This window comes from Podarcis bocagei (assembly GCF_964188305.1).
Source record: "Podarcis bocagei genome assembly, chromosome: 1".
Taxonomy (NCBI): Eukaryota; Metazoa; Chordata; class Lepidosauria; order Squamata; family Lacertidae; genus Podarcis; species Podarcis bocagei.
In genome coordinates, this window is record NC_138125.1 from 40,245,269 (window position 1) to 40,260,305 (window position 15,037).

At 42.0% G+C, this 15,037-nt stretch overlaps 1 protein-coding gene and 1 long non-coding RNA gene across 2 annotated transcripts in view; one reads left to right on the forward strand and one right to left on the reverse strand.

Annotated features, from left to right (window-relative positions):
* The window catches only part of LOC308596420, a 47,901-nt gene that overhangs the window by 25,522 nt on the left and 7,342 nt on the right, over window positions 1–15,037 (forward strand). The window lies entirely within an intron of this gene.
* The window catches only part of AQR (aquarius intron-binding spliceosomal factor), a 58,910-nt gene that overhangs the window by 10,542 nt on the left and 33,331 nt on the right, over window positions 1–15,037 (reverse strand). The window contains exons 21-28 of the mRNA XM_081207852.1: window positions 14,150–14,290; window positions 13,230–13,299; window positions 8,415–8,525; window positions 6,004–6,113; window positions 4,278–4,413; window positions 3,197–3,406; window positions 1,810–1,947; window positions 841–912 (exon numbers count right to left, since the gene is read on the reverse strand). Of these exons, the coding sequence (XP_081063978.1) occupies window positions 841–912; window positions 1,810–1,947; window positions 3,197–3,406; window positions 4,278–4,413; window positions 6,004–6,113; window positions 8,415–8,525; window positions 13,230–13,299; window positions 14,150–14,290 (988 nt within the window). The remainder of the gene's footprint in view (window positions 1–840; window positions 913–1,809; window positions 1,948–3,196; window positions 3,407–4,277; window positions 4,414–6,003; window positions 6,114–8,414; window positions 8,526–13,229; window positions 13,300–14,149; window positions 14,291–15,037) is intronic.

The following is a 15,037-nucleotide window of genomic DNA, read 5'->3' on the forward strand; positions in this document are numbered from 1 at the left end:
CTAGCCACTGTGATCCATGCGACGGTCACCTCCAGACTGGATTATTGTAACTCGCTCTACGTGGGGCTGCCCTTGAGACTGACCCAGAAACTCCAGCGGGTGCAGAATGCCGCGGCGAGACTCCTTATGGGGTCTTCGCTGCGAGAGCACATTCATCCGGTATTATACCAGCTGCACTGGCTCCCGGTGGAGTACAGGATCAGGTTTAAGGTGCTGGTTTTAACCTTTAAAGCCCTATACGGCCTAGGACCCTCGTACCTACGGGACCGCCTCTCCTGGTATGCCCCACAGAGAAACCTACGGTCTGCAAATAATAACATCCTCAAGGTCCCAGGCCTCAGAGAGGTTAGGCTGGCCTCAACTAGAGTCAGGGCCTTCTCGGCTGCGGCTCCAAACTGGTGGAATGCTCTGTCACAAGAGACTAGGGCCCTGCGGGACCTGACATCTTTCTGCAGGGCCTGCAAGACAGAGTTGTTCCGCCAGGCTTTTGGTCAGGGCACAGCCTGACTCCCTCCTCTGGCAACCTGCACAGAATTTTGCTTAATTGGTTGCCATCAATTTGATTTAATTAATTTTTATAATGAAATATTTTTAGATTGTGTGATTATTTGACTGATTATTTGATTGTTGTTAGCCGCCCTGAGCCCGGCTTCGGCTGGGGAGGGCGGGATATAAATAAAATTTATTATTATTATTATTATAAGGTGTCAATTGGAATGTTTCTTTTTTCATGCATGGTAAAAAAATTAATGTTATTAACCAATACAATCTTAAGGACAAATAGTAAAATAATTACATTGAAATAATGGTCATAAACTGAAGTGCTGCAAGTGTTCTTACCTGTAAGAGGAGTGGTATAAAAGTTTCAATCTCCAGTATCTGAGCAGCCTCTTCCATTAAGATGTTGTCATACTAGGAGGTTAAAGAGAAATATGTTAAGTTTTTGTTTTAATGCGGGAATGATTAGTTTGTATCGGAAGCCATTTGCTTACTGGTGTGCACACAGCATCTGGTAATTTATTAAATAATATAGTATGTGCATAATGTATTTTGCTTATAGTAAAACTTGTATCATTTGACTTTCTGAGTAGTGGTTTCTCATTTTTTTGCTTGCATAAACAGAGCTACTTGAAAGATATGAACATGTCTAGTCAGGATATAGTGAAGCTACACCAAACTCAAACCTGACAGGATGCTGAATGCAACCAACATTTGAATGCATTTTCTATGTCTTTGACACGTATGTTCTTGGCTTGGTATGCCTGCAATTAGACTTCACAATGTGTGTGGTACCTGCTAACAGATCCTGAAAGCAATTAGGTAGGGAAGAGGAGCAGGCTCATAAATTGGCGACTATTAGAAGGTATCTTGGCACAAGAGAACATTTCAGAGTTGGGCTGCTCTGGTAAGTTTCCCTCCAGGATGGTGAAGGTGTGAGACATCCGGGAGATCTGGGTGGCTTCTGGGTCTACGACCAGCTCTTTACCTATCCATATGGTGTAGTACAGAGCTTCATGGCTGAGGCTTGAGCCATGGTACCCAAGGGACAAAAGAGGCTGGACAGGCAAACCAGTTCCACAGTCCATATCAGGTAGAATAGTACTGATCTTCTGCCACAGTGTTCCTATGTGTATGACATAGCTAAGTAACTAAATAAAGCTGTGGCCAATTGAATCCAGCATCCATCCTTTTTGCCAATTTGCAACACATTCCTTCTCCTACCTGTTGCCTTTATGACCCTCTTAACAGCAGCAGATGACACACAATTAATACAAGGAAGCCTTAACATTTTGTCCACAGTGGCGTTACCTTGAAACCCAACTCAACCAAGTCATGGCGTTTCAAAGCAGCATGCGTGCAGGTCATGGCAATGATCTTTGCTTCCTTCACAAGCAGGTATTTGGATCTGTCCAGTCCACTGCGAAGCAGTTCAAACGCTCGGAATTCCTACAGAAAATAGGCGACAGCCACACTTCTGTGAAACAATGCAGAATACTCACGCTTACAATAAAACTGTGTGACTTTCAACTTGCCACCAAAGAAAACAGTTGCAAAATCCAGGGGTCTGTGGGTGCTCTGAAGCGCAGATGGAACTCACACACACATATTTTCCCATTCATTTGAATGTCAGAGACAGATGTTTGGGCATAAAGTTCTTCCCGACTTTAAATCAATCGCAGGGTTCCACAGATGGGCATAGACAACCAATCTGTCTTCCTGTATATTTGTCTTTATGCAGAATTTCAAAATTGGCACATTTGGGGAAATTAGGAGACTCCCTAATCAACAATGATCTATTGATCCCTGATCAACAGAAAAACACCTCTAAGCACAAGGACGAGCAGATCAATTTTCTCTCCCCTCCCTCCCAGGTTTTATTATTAATTTTGAGATACATTAAAAACAAGTATCATAATCACAATACCACCATGACAGGCTTTTTGAATGCCCATGAAAACAATAACATAAGACAAAATACGCAAACGTGCAGGATGTTCCAGTAACATTTCATCATAAATGGATTTAAATATTGCTTGATATATGCTTTCTAACCTACATCTTACAAAAGGATCTTAGAAAAGCTATAGCCTCTTATTAAGCTCTGCCTACTTTGTATATATGTTTCTAATTTCATTCATTTAACTGAATAGCATAATCATTTAATGAAAAAAGATATTTGCTTTTAGAAGCAAGCATCCCACCAATTGTTGATTCTATTTTTGCATATGGTTTTTAGTATTTCCAAGATTACTGTTTTAGGCTCCATCTTCCCTTTGTTCAACCCTATTCTTCAAATAGTTTTTATTTTTTAGGACAATCTCATCAAAGTAAAAAAAAATCTACTTTGCTACTGCTATATCTCCAATGACTTACATTTTTTAAAATAAATATTTCTTATCATTTCAGGTGTTAAAACACTCCTGATAGGATACTTTATAGTAATAGAATTTAACACACACAAATGCAGCTGGATCTTTTCTACAACCGTTTCTCTTCAAAAAATTGCAACCCCCAAGAAAGTTTCCAAGTTTACATTATTTACTGTTTGACAAGTTTCAATTTACAGGACCTTATGAAAATTCAGTATACATAGTGTGTATAGTATGTGAAGTGCTACTCATTTCATTATCAGAACTTTCTTTCCCTCTCTATAACAGAAAAAGGAATGCCACAGTTAACTTCTTAGAAACCTTACCTCGAGCTGAGTGAATATCTTTTTAATATGCCTAAAACATCCTTCGGCGATTTCCATATCTTCATTGTAAGACCTGCCTTTAAAAATTGGCTGAGGGGCATTTGCAAAATACTGATGGAAAGGAAAGAAGCTGCAGATATCAGCAACATCTGAAGGTTTGCTACCTTTAACTTTCACTTTGCTCATATATTCTTCCCAACGAGACATTACCTGGAAAAAAGTGATCACATTAACTTTGCTATTTTGCAATCTCGTATTTACTATGGCCAGAATCCGAAGCGTTTTGCACAGAACACTAGGAGAGCATTAGGCCTTTTTCTCCATGCTCTACTGGATCATCTAAAGCAGGCATAGCCAAACTTGGCCCTCCAAATGTTTTGGAACTACAATTCCCATCTTCCATAGCTAACAGGACCAGTGGTCAGGGGAGATGGGAATTGTAGTCCCAAAACATCTGGAGGACCAAGTTTGGCCATGCCTGCTCTAAAGTCTCCCCTCTCTAGCGTGGGACTCAAGACATCCAAGGAGATGTAGCTGGAAGACAGAAACAAGCAAATCCATTATGGACATGTGAAAGTACCTTTCACTTGTGCATCCCTGGACCCAAATCTATGAACACAAGATCAACATTTTAAATTACCATTGTAAGTCCATATTGTAACATATCTACAAATACACTGAAATAACTTTTTTCTTTAGGAAATATGAAACATCTCACAGAGATCCCCTGCAAATAATAAAGAGTATTTTCTTTTCTTTTAGAATGCTTCTCTCAACATTCAAGGTGGGTTACTGCTTATATAATATATAATCAAGGCAGAGAGGGTACGCCAGTTCAGACTCCTTGCCAAAAGTCACACAAAGCAAGAACATTGGCCTTTCTAATTATGACTCATCGCGCACAGGGTGGAAACAATAGGAACAAAAAGAAGTAACAGCATAATTATAGCTTCAGTTGCCATTTGCATTTGAGAGTGAAACAACGGGTTCTTCAGTCCAAGTTCTGAGAACTTCATCCCAATTCCCCATCTAAGTTCCTTAGAATGCTATGTTCACGCCTAATCTTTATTTAATTTCTTACTTGATATAAGAAGAAGTGGCCAGCTGTTTCACAAGTATAGGAAACATCACCAGGGACCCCCAAACTCTCCTGTAATCGGCCAACTTCCCGCAGAAGCTCCAATCTCCGTGCTAGAACATAGTTTACTCTTCCATACCTGCAAATCAGATTAATACAGTGAAGAATGAGGTACATGGTTGATTCAGTTTTGCTGACTACCAATTTGATTCTGGACTGTGAAAAAAGCTGCATGGACGCAAACACACAAAGAACCATGTGATTAGTGTTAAGCACCTGAGGAAGATTTGAACTTTTGTTTCACAAACAACCACCTTCCAAAGTGAATGGCAAGTCACTTCTGAACAAGGGAGTTCCTTCATAGTTTTCAAAGTTGCATTGCAGTTTAAGAACACAAGAAGAGCCAAAGGCCCATCAAGTCAGCATCCTGTTCTCACAGTGGCCAACCAGATGCCAATGGGAAGCCCACAATGGGGCATGAATCACAGAACTATAGGACTGGAAGGTACCATGAGGGTCATCTTAAAAAGCAGAGACATCACCTTGCCAACAAAGGTCCGTATAGTTAAAGCTATGGTTTTCCCAGTAGTGATGTATGGAAGTGAGAGCTGGACCATAAAGAAGGCTGATCGCCGAAGAATTGATGCTTTTGAATTATGGTGCTGGAGGAGACTCTTGAGAGTCCCATGGACTGCAAGAAGATCAAACCTATCCATTCTGAAGGAAATCAGCCCTGAGTGCTCACTGGAAGGACAGATCGTGAAGCTGAGGCTCCAATACTTTGGCCACCTCATGAGAAGAGAAGACTCCCTGGAAAAGACCCTGATGTTGGGAAAGATGGAGGGCACAAGGAGAAGGGGACGACAGAGGACAAGGTGGTTGGACAGTGTTCTCGAAGCTACAAACATGAGTCTGACCAAACTGTGGGAGGCAGTGGAAGACAGGAGTGCCTGGCGTGCTCTGGTCCATGGGGTCACAAAGAGTCGGACACGACTACACGACTAAACAATGAGGGTCATCTAATCCAACCCCCTGCAATGCAGGAATCTTTCTGATTAACATGGGGCTTAGACTCATGACTCTGAGATTAAGAGTCTCGTGCTCTTCAAACAGAGCTACCCCAGCTACTTGCGTACAACAGCATACTCCTGCTTGTTGTGATTACCAACAACTGGTATTATAGAAGCACACTGCCTCTGATGCTGGAAGCAATATAGCTATTGTGACTGGTAGCCACTAAAATTCCAACATAAATTTGTCTAATCTTTTAAAGCTATGCAAGTCAATTACCACCACTCATTCCTGGGGTAGCAAATTCTGCAGTTTAACTAAGCATTGGGTGAAACAGTTTCTTCTTTCATTTCAATCTCCCACCACTCAGCTTCACTGGATGACCCTGGGTTCTATTATTGTAAAGTCGGGCAGGCAGGGATTAAATCCCTTTTGTGAAATGGTTTTGTATTTGGTTTTTTAACAATTATTCACAACAACTTCCCTTATATATTCAAGGGAAACAGTCTATAGGAGTCCCTCTGCTTCCATTACTCCTGGAGCTTTTGGACAGGTTGCAGGACTCAGAAATAAAGTACCCTTCAGCTGTTCAGAGAAATCAAGCCACCCAACAGAAAACCACCCCCATAAAAACAAACGATTATCAGGTCTTCTCTACCCTTCTTCCTTATGTGCATACATTTTACATGGTTCTGCTTCTTATGAGCTATCAGCTCACCTGCTGAAATCTTTCTCTGTCTCCAGTGCTTCCTCCCCATGACCAAGGCGCAGGAGGTGGCGCTCATCAATGTCGAGAGCCATGATTTTCTCAAACAGCTGGTTCAAGGCCTGGAGAGTGACAAGAGCAACAGGAAAGTAGATTTTAGGAATCCAGATGCTATTACGGGGAAACCCTGGATGTTAGAAAAACCATTCCTATTTTGGTAGAAATTGAAACAAAACAAATATGAAGAAGCTATTTGCACTTGGGAACCCTAAGGAAAGCTTGCTGTTTGATTCCAAAGGACCCAACCCCTCTTTCAATCCAACCTGGGCCAAGCATACACCTATGTACAGTCATACCTCGGGTTACGAACGCTGCGGGTTATGGACTGCGCCAAACCCGGAAGTACCGGAACGGGTTACTTCTGGGTTTTGGCGTTCGCGCATGTGCAGAAGCACAAAATGATGTCACGTGCATGCGCAGAAACGCCGAATCGCATCACGTGCGTGCATGCACAGACGCGGCGCTTCAGGTTACGAACGCTGCGGGTTGCGAACGTGCCTCCCACATGGATCACGTTCGCAACCGGAGGTGTGACTGTATAAGATTTAAACCTGCTGATAAAAACCCTTCTAGAAAAGAGCAATGTTCCTATCTAGTCCAATGCCTATTGAAATTAGACCAGTACCCTCGCTATATTGTTTTTAGACACCTGCTGTTTTATTTATTTATTTCAAGAAGCCTACTCAGATACATAATTTAGCTATTTATTTTATCTGTGATTTATTAATTATTATGTATCATATAAAACAATAGTTAAGCCACTTAGCAGAGTTCACACATAATGCCAAAACCCTGCTAAGTGGCTTAACTATGGTTCATTTACTGCCAACAAACCATGAGCTGAGCTGAAGCTATGGTTTGTTGTTGGCTTACAAACCTTGGTTTGTTTTAATGATTAAATGTAAAAACAGGACCCTTTCTTTACCAGAGTTTGTTTTGACTACCTAACCACAGGAGTGGGACAATTTGTGGTTGACTCATGTTTTGTTTGTTTGTTTGTTTGTTTTAAAAAAGCAAACTATGGCTAAGTGATATATGCAAACTGGGCCTCTGGTGTGTTTCCCCCAAGTCAATGATGCAGAATACATGTGAAGACACCATACAACATGATGGCAGCATCTCTATGTGGCATGGAGATGCTGTCTTAAGGCTAAAATCTTGAGTCTAAAATGCAGTACCACATGGTGCTTGCTGAGACTTTGCTCAGCTTCACCAGAGCCTAAAGCCTCCCATTCCACAGTGGCACAGAAGGATAGCCAGATAAAAAAGTAAATGCAGGGACGCGGGTGGCGCTGTGGTCTAAACCACTGAGCCTCTTGGGCTTGCCGATCAGAAGGTCGGTGGTTCGGATCCCTGCGATGGGGTGAGCTCCCGTCGCTCTGTCCCAGCTCCTGCCAACCTAGCAGTTCGAAAGCACACCAGTGCAAGTAGATAAATAGGTACCACTGCTTCAGGAAGGCAAATGGTGTTTTTGTGCGCTCTGGTTTCTGTCACAGTGTTCTGTTGGGCCAGAAGCAGTTTAGTCATGCTGGCTACATGACCCGGACAACTTTCTGTGGATAAACTCCGGCTCCCCCAGCCTGAAAGTGAGATGAGCACCGCAACCTCATAGTCGCCTTTGACTGGACTTAACCTTTTTCTTTTTTCTTTTTAGTTAGATAAAACTCTTTCTTTCTTTGAAGGACCGCCTGCAAGCTGCATTATATGTTCACGGCACCAGATAAAGGGAAGTCTTCTTTCTGCACATAACTGTTAGTCTCTTTCTGCACAAAACTGCTCCATTTTGGGGAAGCCTTGCTCCTCTTTTCTCTTGCTTTCTGAGAAGTCTTGCTCGTAGGTTTTTCCCTGCTTTTGCACACACTGTACGAACCTGCTCTTCACGCCTAGCTGACCACAACTACAGAACCTGATTGTTACATTGTTACATGCTATGATCAATCATTAGTAACAGGCATCCTAAGCTCATGGAAAACAAACTGTACCTGCTCTCCATGCCTAGCTGACCACATCTACAGAACCTGATTGTTATATTGTTTCGTGCCATATTAATCCCTAGTTACAATTTAATTAGGAGGCTTCATGCCTGTCTAGTTATAGCTCCGATTCTCAGCCTTTAATGTATCAGTGATAAATGATCACATGTAATCCCCACCTCTCACATATAATTCCCACCTTATGCTTATGTATCAACCAATCAGCGACAAGCACACCTGCGGCAATGCTTGTAATATTCAATAAAAGAGGCTCTCAGGGTCCGCCCAGACAGACGCCTCATGTTACACCTGCCTCTCTCGTCTCCTGTGATTTTTCATTCCTACAGTTAGGAACAGTCATAGGAATAACAGGGCACAACGTTCATTTACCTGATTGGAATGTGTAACAATCAGGGTCCTCTGTTCAGGGAAGTTGTGATAGAGATTAGAGATTATCTGCACTGCCACGTCAGTTTTGCCTGTACCAGGAGGCCCCACCACCTACAAAAAGAAAAGGAATTTCTCATTGGGGGACAAACTGCTGAGAGAGTATATATTAGGCAAGAACAGAGCTGTAACTGGTTTTTTTAAAACAACAACAACACCCAACAACACTACCCATAGGTTTGTTGTTGTTGTTTAGTCGTTTAGTCGTGTCCGACTCTTCGTGACCCCATGGACCAGAACACGCCAGGCACCCCTGTCCTCCACTACCTCCCGCAGTTTGGTCAAACCCATGCTGGTAACCTCGAAAACACTATCCAACCATCTTGTCCTCTGTCGCCCCCTTCTCCTTGTGCCCTCCATCTTTCCCAGCATCAGTGTCTTCTCCAGGGAGTCTTCTCTTCTCATGAGGTGGCCAAAGTACTGGAGCCTCAGCTTCACGATCTGTCCTTCCAGTGAGCACTCAGGGCTGATTTCCTTAAGAATGGATGCGTTTGATCTTCTTGCAGTCCATGGGACTCTCAAGAGTCTTCTCCAGCACCATAATTCAAAAGCATCAATTCTTCGGCGATCAGCCTTCTTTATGGTCCAGCTCTCACTTCCATACATCACTACTGGGAAAACCATGGCTTTAACTATACGGACCTTTGTTGGCAAGGTGACATCTCTACTTCTCAAGATGCTGTCTAGGCCTGTCATTGCCCTTCTCCCAAGAAGCAGGCGTCTTTTAATTTCGTGGCTGCTGTCACCATCTGCAGTGATCATGGAGCCCAAGAAAGTAAAATCTCTCACTACCTCCATTTCTTCCCCTTCTATTTGCCAGGAGGTGATGGGACCAGTGGCCATGATCTTCGTTTTTTTGATGTTGAGCTTCAGACCATATTTTGCGCTCTCCTCTTTCACCCTCATTAAAAGGTTCTTTAATTCCTCCTCACTTTCTGCCATCAAGGTTGTGTCATCTGCATATCTGAGGTTGTTGATATTTCTTCCAGCAATCTTAATTCCAGCTTGGGATGCATCCAGCCCAGCCTTTCGCATTATGTATTCTGCATATAAATTAAATAAGCAGGGAGACAAAATACAGCCTTGTCGTACTCCTTTCCCAATTTTGAACCAATCAGTTGTTCCATATCCAGTTCTAACTGTAGCTTCTTGTCCCACATAGAGATTTCTCAGGAGACAGATGAGGTGATCAGGCACTCCCAATTCTTTAAGAACTTGCCATAGTTTGCTGTGGTCGACACAGTCAAAGGCTTTTGCATAGTCAATGAAGCAGAAGTAGATGTCTTTCTGGAACTCTCTAGCTTTCTCCATAATCCAGCGCATGTTTGCAATTTGGTCTCTGGTTCCTCTGCCTCTTCTAAATCCAGCTTGCACTTCTGGGAGTTCTCGATCCACATACTGCTTGAGCCTTCCTTGTAGAATTTTAAGCATAACCTTGCTAGCGTGTGAAATGAGTGCAATTGTGCGGTAGTTGGAGCATTCTTTGGCACTGCCCTTCTTTGGGATTGGGATGTAGACTGATCTTCTCCAATCTTCTGGCCACTGCTGAGTTTTCCAAATTTGCTGGCATATTGAGTGTAGCACCTTAACAGCATCATCTTTTAAAATTTTAAATAGTTCAGCTGGAATACCATCACTTCCACTGGCCTTGTTATTTGCAGTGCTTTCTAAGGCCCATTTGACTTCACTTTCCAGGATGTCTGGCTCAAGGTCAGCAGCCACACTACCTGGGGTGTACGAGACATCCATATCTTCCTGGTATAATTCCTCTGTGTATTCTTGCCACCTCTTCTTGATGTCTTCTGCTTCTGTTAGGTCCTTACCACTTTTGTCCTTTATTATGGTAATCTTTGTACGAAATGTTCTTTTCATATCTCCAATTTTCTTGAACAGATCTCTGGTTCTTCCCATTCTGTTGTTTTCCTCTATTTCTTTGCATTGCTCGTTTAAGAAGGCCTTCTTGTCTCTCCTTGCTATTCTTTGGAAATCTGCATTCAATTTCCTGTATCTTTCACTATCTCCCTCGCATTTTGCTTGCCTTCTCTCCTCCGCTATTTGTAAGGCCTCGTTGGACAGCCACTTTGCTTTCTTGCATTTCCTTTTCATTGGGATGGTTTTCGTTGCTGCCTCCTGTACAATGTTACGAGCCTCCATCCATAGTTCTTCAGGCACTCTGTCTACCAAATCTAAATCCTTAAACCTGTTCCTCACTTCCACTGTGTATTCATAAGGGATTTGACTTAGATTGTATCTTACCGGCCCAGTGGTTTTTCCTACTTTCTTCAGTTTAAGCTTGAATTTTGCTATAAGAAGCTGATGATCTGAGCCACAGTCAGCTCCAGGTCTTGTTTTTGCTGACTGTATAGAGCTTCTCCATCTTTGGCTGCAGAGAATATAATCAATCTGATTTCGATGCTGCCCATCTGGTGATGTCCATGTGTAGAGTCGTCTCTTGTGTTGTTGGAAAAGCGTGTTTGTGATGACCAGCTTGTTCTCTTGACAGAACTCTATTAGCCTTTGCCCTGCTTCGTTTTGATTTCCAAGGCCAAACTTGCCAGTTGTTCCTTTTATCTCTTGCCTCCCTACTTTAGCATTCCAATCCCCTATAATGAGAAGAACATCCTTCTTTGGTGTCACTTCTATAAGGTGTTGTAAGTCTTCATAGAATTGGTCAATTTCAGTTTCTTCAGCACCAGTGGTTGGTGCATACACTTGGATTACTGTGATGTTAAAAGGTCTGCCTTGGATTCGTATCGAGATCATTCTATCATTTTTGAGATTGCATCCCAGTACAGCTTTCGCCACTCTTTTGTTGACTATGAGGGCCACTCCATTTCTTTTACAGGTTTCTTGCCCACAGTAGTAGATGTGATGGTCATCCGAACTGAATTCACCCATTCCCGTCCATTTTAGTTCACTGATGCCCAGGATGTCAATATTGATTCTTGTCATCTCATTTTTGACCACCTCCAACTTACCCAGGTTCATGGTTCTTACATTCCAGGTTCCTATGCAATATTTTTCTTTACAGCATTGGACTTTCCTTTCGCTTCCAGGCATATCCGCAACTGAGCGTCCTTTCGGCTTTGGCCCAGCCGCTTCATCAGCTCTGGATCTACTTGTACTTGCCCTCCGCTCTTCCCCAGTAGCATGTTGGACGCCTTCCGACCTGAGGGGCTCATCTTCCAGCGTCATAACTTTTATATGCCTGTTGTATTTGTCCATGTTGTTTTCTTGGCAAGGATACTGGAGTGGTTTGCCGGTTCCTCCTCCAGGTGGATCACGTTTGGTCCAAACTCTCCACTATGACCTGTTCATCTTGTGTGCCCTGCTTGGCGTAGTTCATAGCTTCTCTGAGTTCTTCAAGCCCCTTCGCCACGGCAAGGCAGTGATCCATGAAGGGGTCATAGGTAAATGATCCCATAGGTAAATGGGAGTAAATACAAACATACATGTGAATGCATGTGAAGGTGAGAAGAAATAATTGGCAAGGGAATCCCAAGGACCTGAATGATAATTAAGTAGATCCTGGCCAGCTGGGCATGGGCTGTATACATTATCATGTTGAAGACACATTTAAAGAGTTTAATGCAGGGGTGGCAAACAGCATACAGCCCACTGGCTGAATCCTGAGCATCCCCAATGGGCCACCTGGACAGTTGGCTGGGCCATGCAAGCCCTGCTTTCAGCAGGCATTGGCAGAACTCCTTAGTGTACCCAATAGCCAAAAACAATCAGGAGTATACTTTTAAAACTGCTGGTTCTACATTTGTCTTTACTTGCCCCAAAGCTGGCATAATATGGCAGGGTGTGGCTTAGGGAAAACAGCCTCCTAGGGCAAATTTGGCCAGTAGGCTGGAGGTCCCCAACATCTGATTTAACGGTTCTATTGTGAACCTGGCTCCCAGTACGTTTCCGAGCACAATTCAAAGTGTTGGTGCTGACCTTTAAAGCCCTAAACGGCTTTGATCCAGTATATCTGAAGGAGCATCTCCACCCCCATCGTTCTGCCCGGACACTGAGGTCCAGCGCCGAGAGCCTTCTGGCAGTTCCCTCGCTGCAAGAAGTCAAGTGACAGGGAACCAGGCAGAGGGCCTTCTCGGTGGTGGCACCCGCCCTGTGGAACGCCCTCCCACCAGATGTCAAAGAGAAAAACAACTACCAAACTTTTAGAAGACATCTGAAGGCAGCCCTGTTTAGAGAAGCTTTTAATGTTTAACAGACTATTGTATTTCAATATTATGTTGGAAGCTGCCCAGAGTGGCTGGGGAAACCCAGACTGATGGGAGGGGTATAAATATTATTATTATTATTATTATTATTATTATTATTATTATTATTACCTGAATCTCCAAAAAGGGAAAACCCCATAGAAAAACCAAAGGGAGGAATTTGCTCCCATAAAAGCTATTAAAAATGCTTTTGATCTAATAAAGCTATTACTCTGATTACTGAAACTCATATTGGCTCCGCCACATGAAACAAAAATTTCCAGTCAAAGGAAATGTTTTGGTCAGCTGGTAAAGCTTTATTTTTTATGAGAAAAAATCCATTTCCCCCCTCTCCTTCCCCACTTTAAGTGTCTAATGAAAAATACAAATCTACTCAATGTTAAGGAGTACACCAAGCTTTTGGCACCATTTAATTTTACACAATGGGCAGAAGAAATAAGAATTGTATGTACTTCAGAGATTAGCCAATATTAAAAAACATAATTTGTTAATAAAAGAGGAAACATGTAATAATATGCATCATTACCATTGTCAATCCAGGTTGCATTCCTGCACGTATAGCTTCAATCTGTGTATGGGTAAATTGAATTGTATTGCTGAAAATTGAATTAAAGTAAATTCAGTTAATCCAGAGCATGAGACAATAAACTGAAGTTATATGAATTTATTCAATATAGTCTTCATGAATATTTTCCTTCATGTTATTTTTCTTTGCAGTCAAGGAGACCTGAACTTGCTTAAAGAAAATATGCTTTTTACATTATTTGGGTAGATGAAGGAATTCACAAATATCAAGAGAAATCAATTTCTGCCTTTAGGGCTGAGATAACACTACAGTACTCCAAGTCATTACATGACTGTTCTGAAACTATTAAGTAACGGTTCATCACGTGTAATTTAGATATTGCAAAGCCATTGACCAAAACAGCTAATTTGATCAACGTCAGAAGTCATATTTTATCACCGAGCTTGAAAAGACTAGATACTTACTGCTAAATGTCATTTTAACATGCATGACTCCATACAAAACAAAAATACACCAACAATATGTTGAGGAGCTGCTCACTCAACAATGCAATAATGATAAGAACATACGCTTTACCAACAAAACTGACTTAGATGTATAAATATGATTTGCACATCTGAAGATCACTTTAATACTCTGTAAGCAGTAAATTGTGATAACCCACTTGACAATTACCTCAAGAAAATGATTCTTCTCATTTGAATATATATATATTTATATTGAATATATATATATTGAATATATATATATTTATAAACTAAATGACATCTGAAACATATGGAAAGAACGACTTACAGAGAAAGCAAATCCAAGCCTATAAACATGATTTCATGTTTTAAAAAACTGCTTCACTGACAGACATTTTGTAATGGAAATGCGCTCAACACTGATCCCTTTAGAAAGATGTACATGGATATTACCGTTTGGGTTGATTATATGGGTACGGTCCTCTGTTGGGGATGACATGGGGCTCAACAATCAATGTTTTTGAGCCATCAGCTTTTTCTTCATCACACTCTTTCCGTTTCTTTCCTGCTTCACTTCTGACTGGAAATGTTATCCTAGTGAGGGAAATCATTGTTCTTCAGCTTCATGTTATTTCTTACATGAGACTGTTCTTCCAATGAACTATTTTCCACCACAGACTAGCTAGCCCCGGTACCCTCAAACCTTGACCTTTATAACAAAATGAAGATGACAGCATGAGGCAGGGAAGATTAAATCTGAGATGACTGAAACCCATGAGAACACAGTATGGTGTGTGTGCTTTCCTTTTCTTAATTTAAGAGTTGTTGTTTTTTAGGAGAGAGACTAGATAAGGAGACCATTTGATATACAGGACAGCAGTTGCTGCAGGCAATGGCAGGACAGGCATCAAGATATCAATAAAGTAGATTTCTAGAGCCATGAGACAAAGGCAAAAAAATAAGAACAGAGACTACATACAGTGGTACCTCAGGTTAAGAACTTAATTCGTTCTGGAGGTCTGCTCTTAACCTGAAACTGTTCTTAACCTGAAGCACCACTTTAGCTAACGGGGCCTCCTGCTGCCGCTGTGCTGCCGCTACACAATTTCTGTTCTCATCCTGAAGCAAAGTTCTTAACCCAAGGTAATATTTCTGGGTTAGCGGAGTCTGTAACCTGAAGCGTATGTAACCTGAAGCATATGTAACCCGACGTACCACTGTACAATACATTAAAAATTGCAAAGAAGGAAATAACTGTTAAACAGCATTCCTAAAATCATGAGGGAAGAGATGGAAGATGGAAGGAACACTGCTTTACAGCGTTTCCCAAACTTGGGTCTC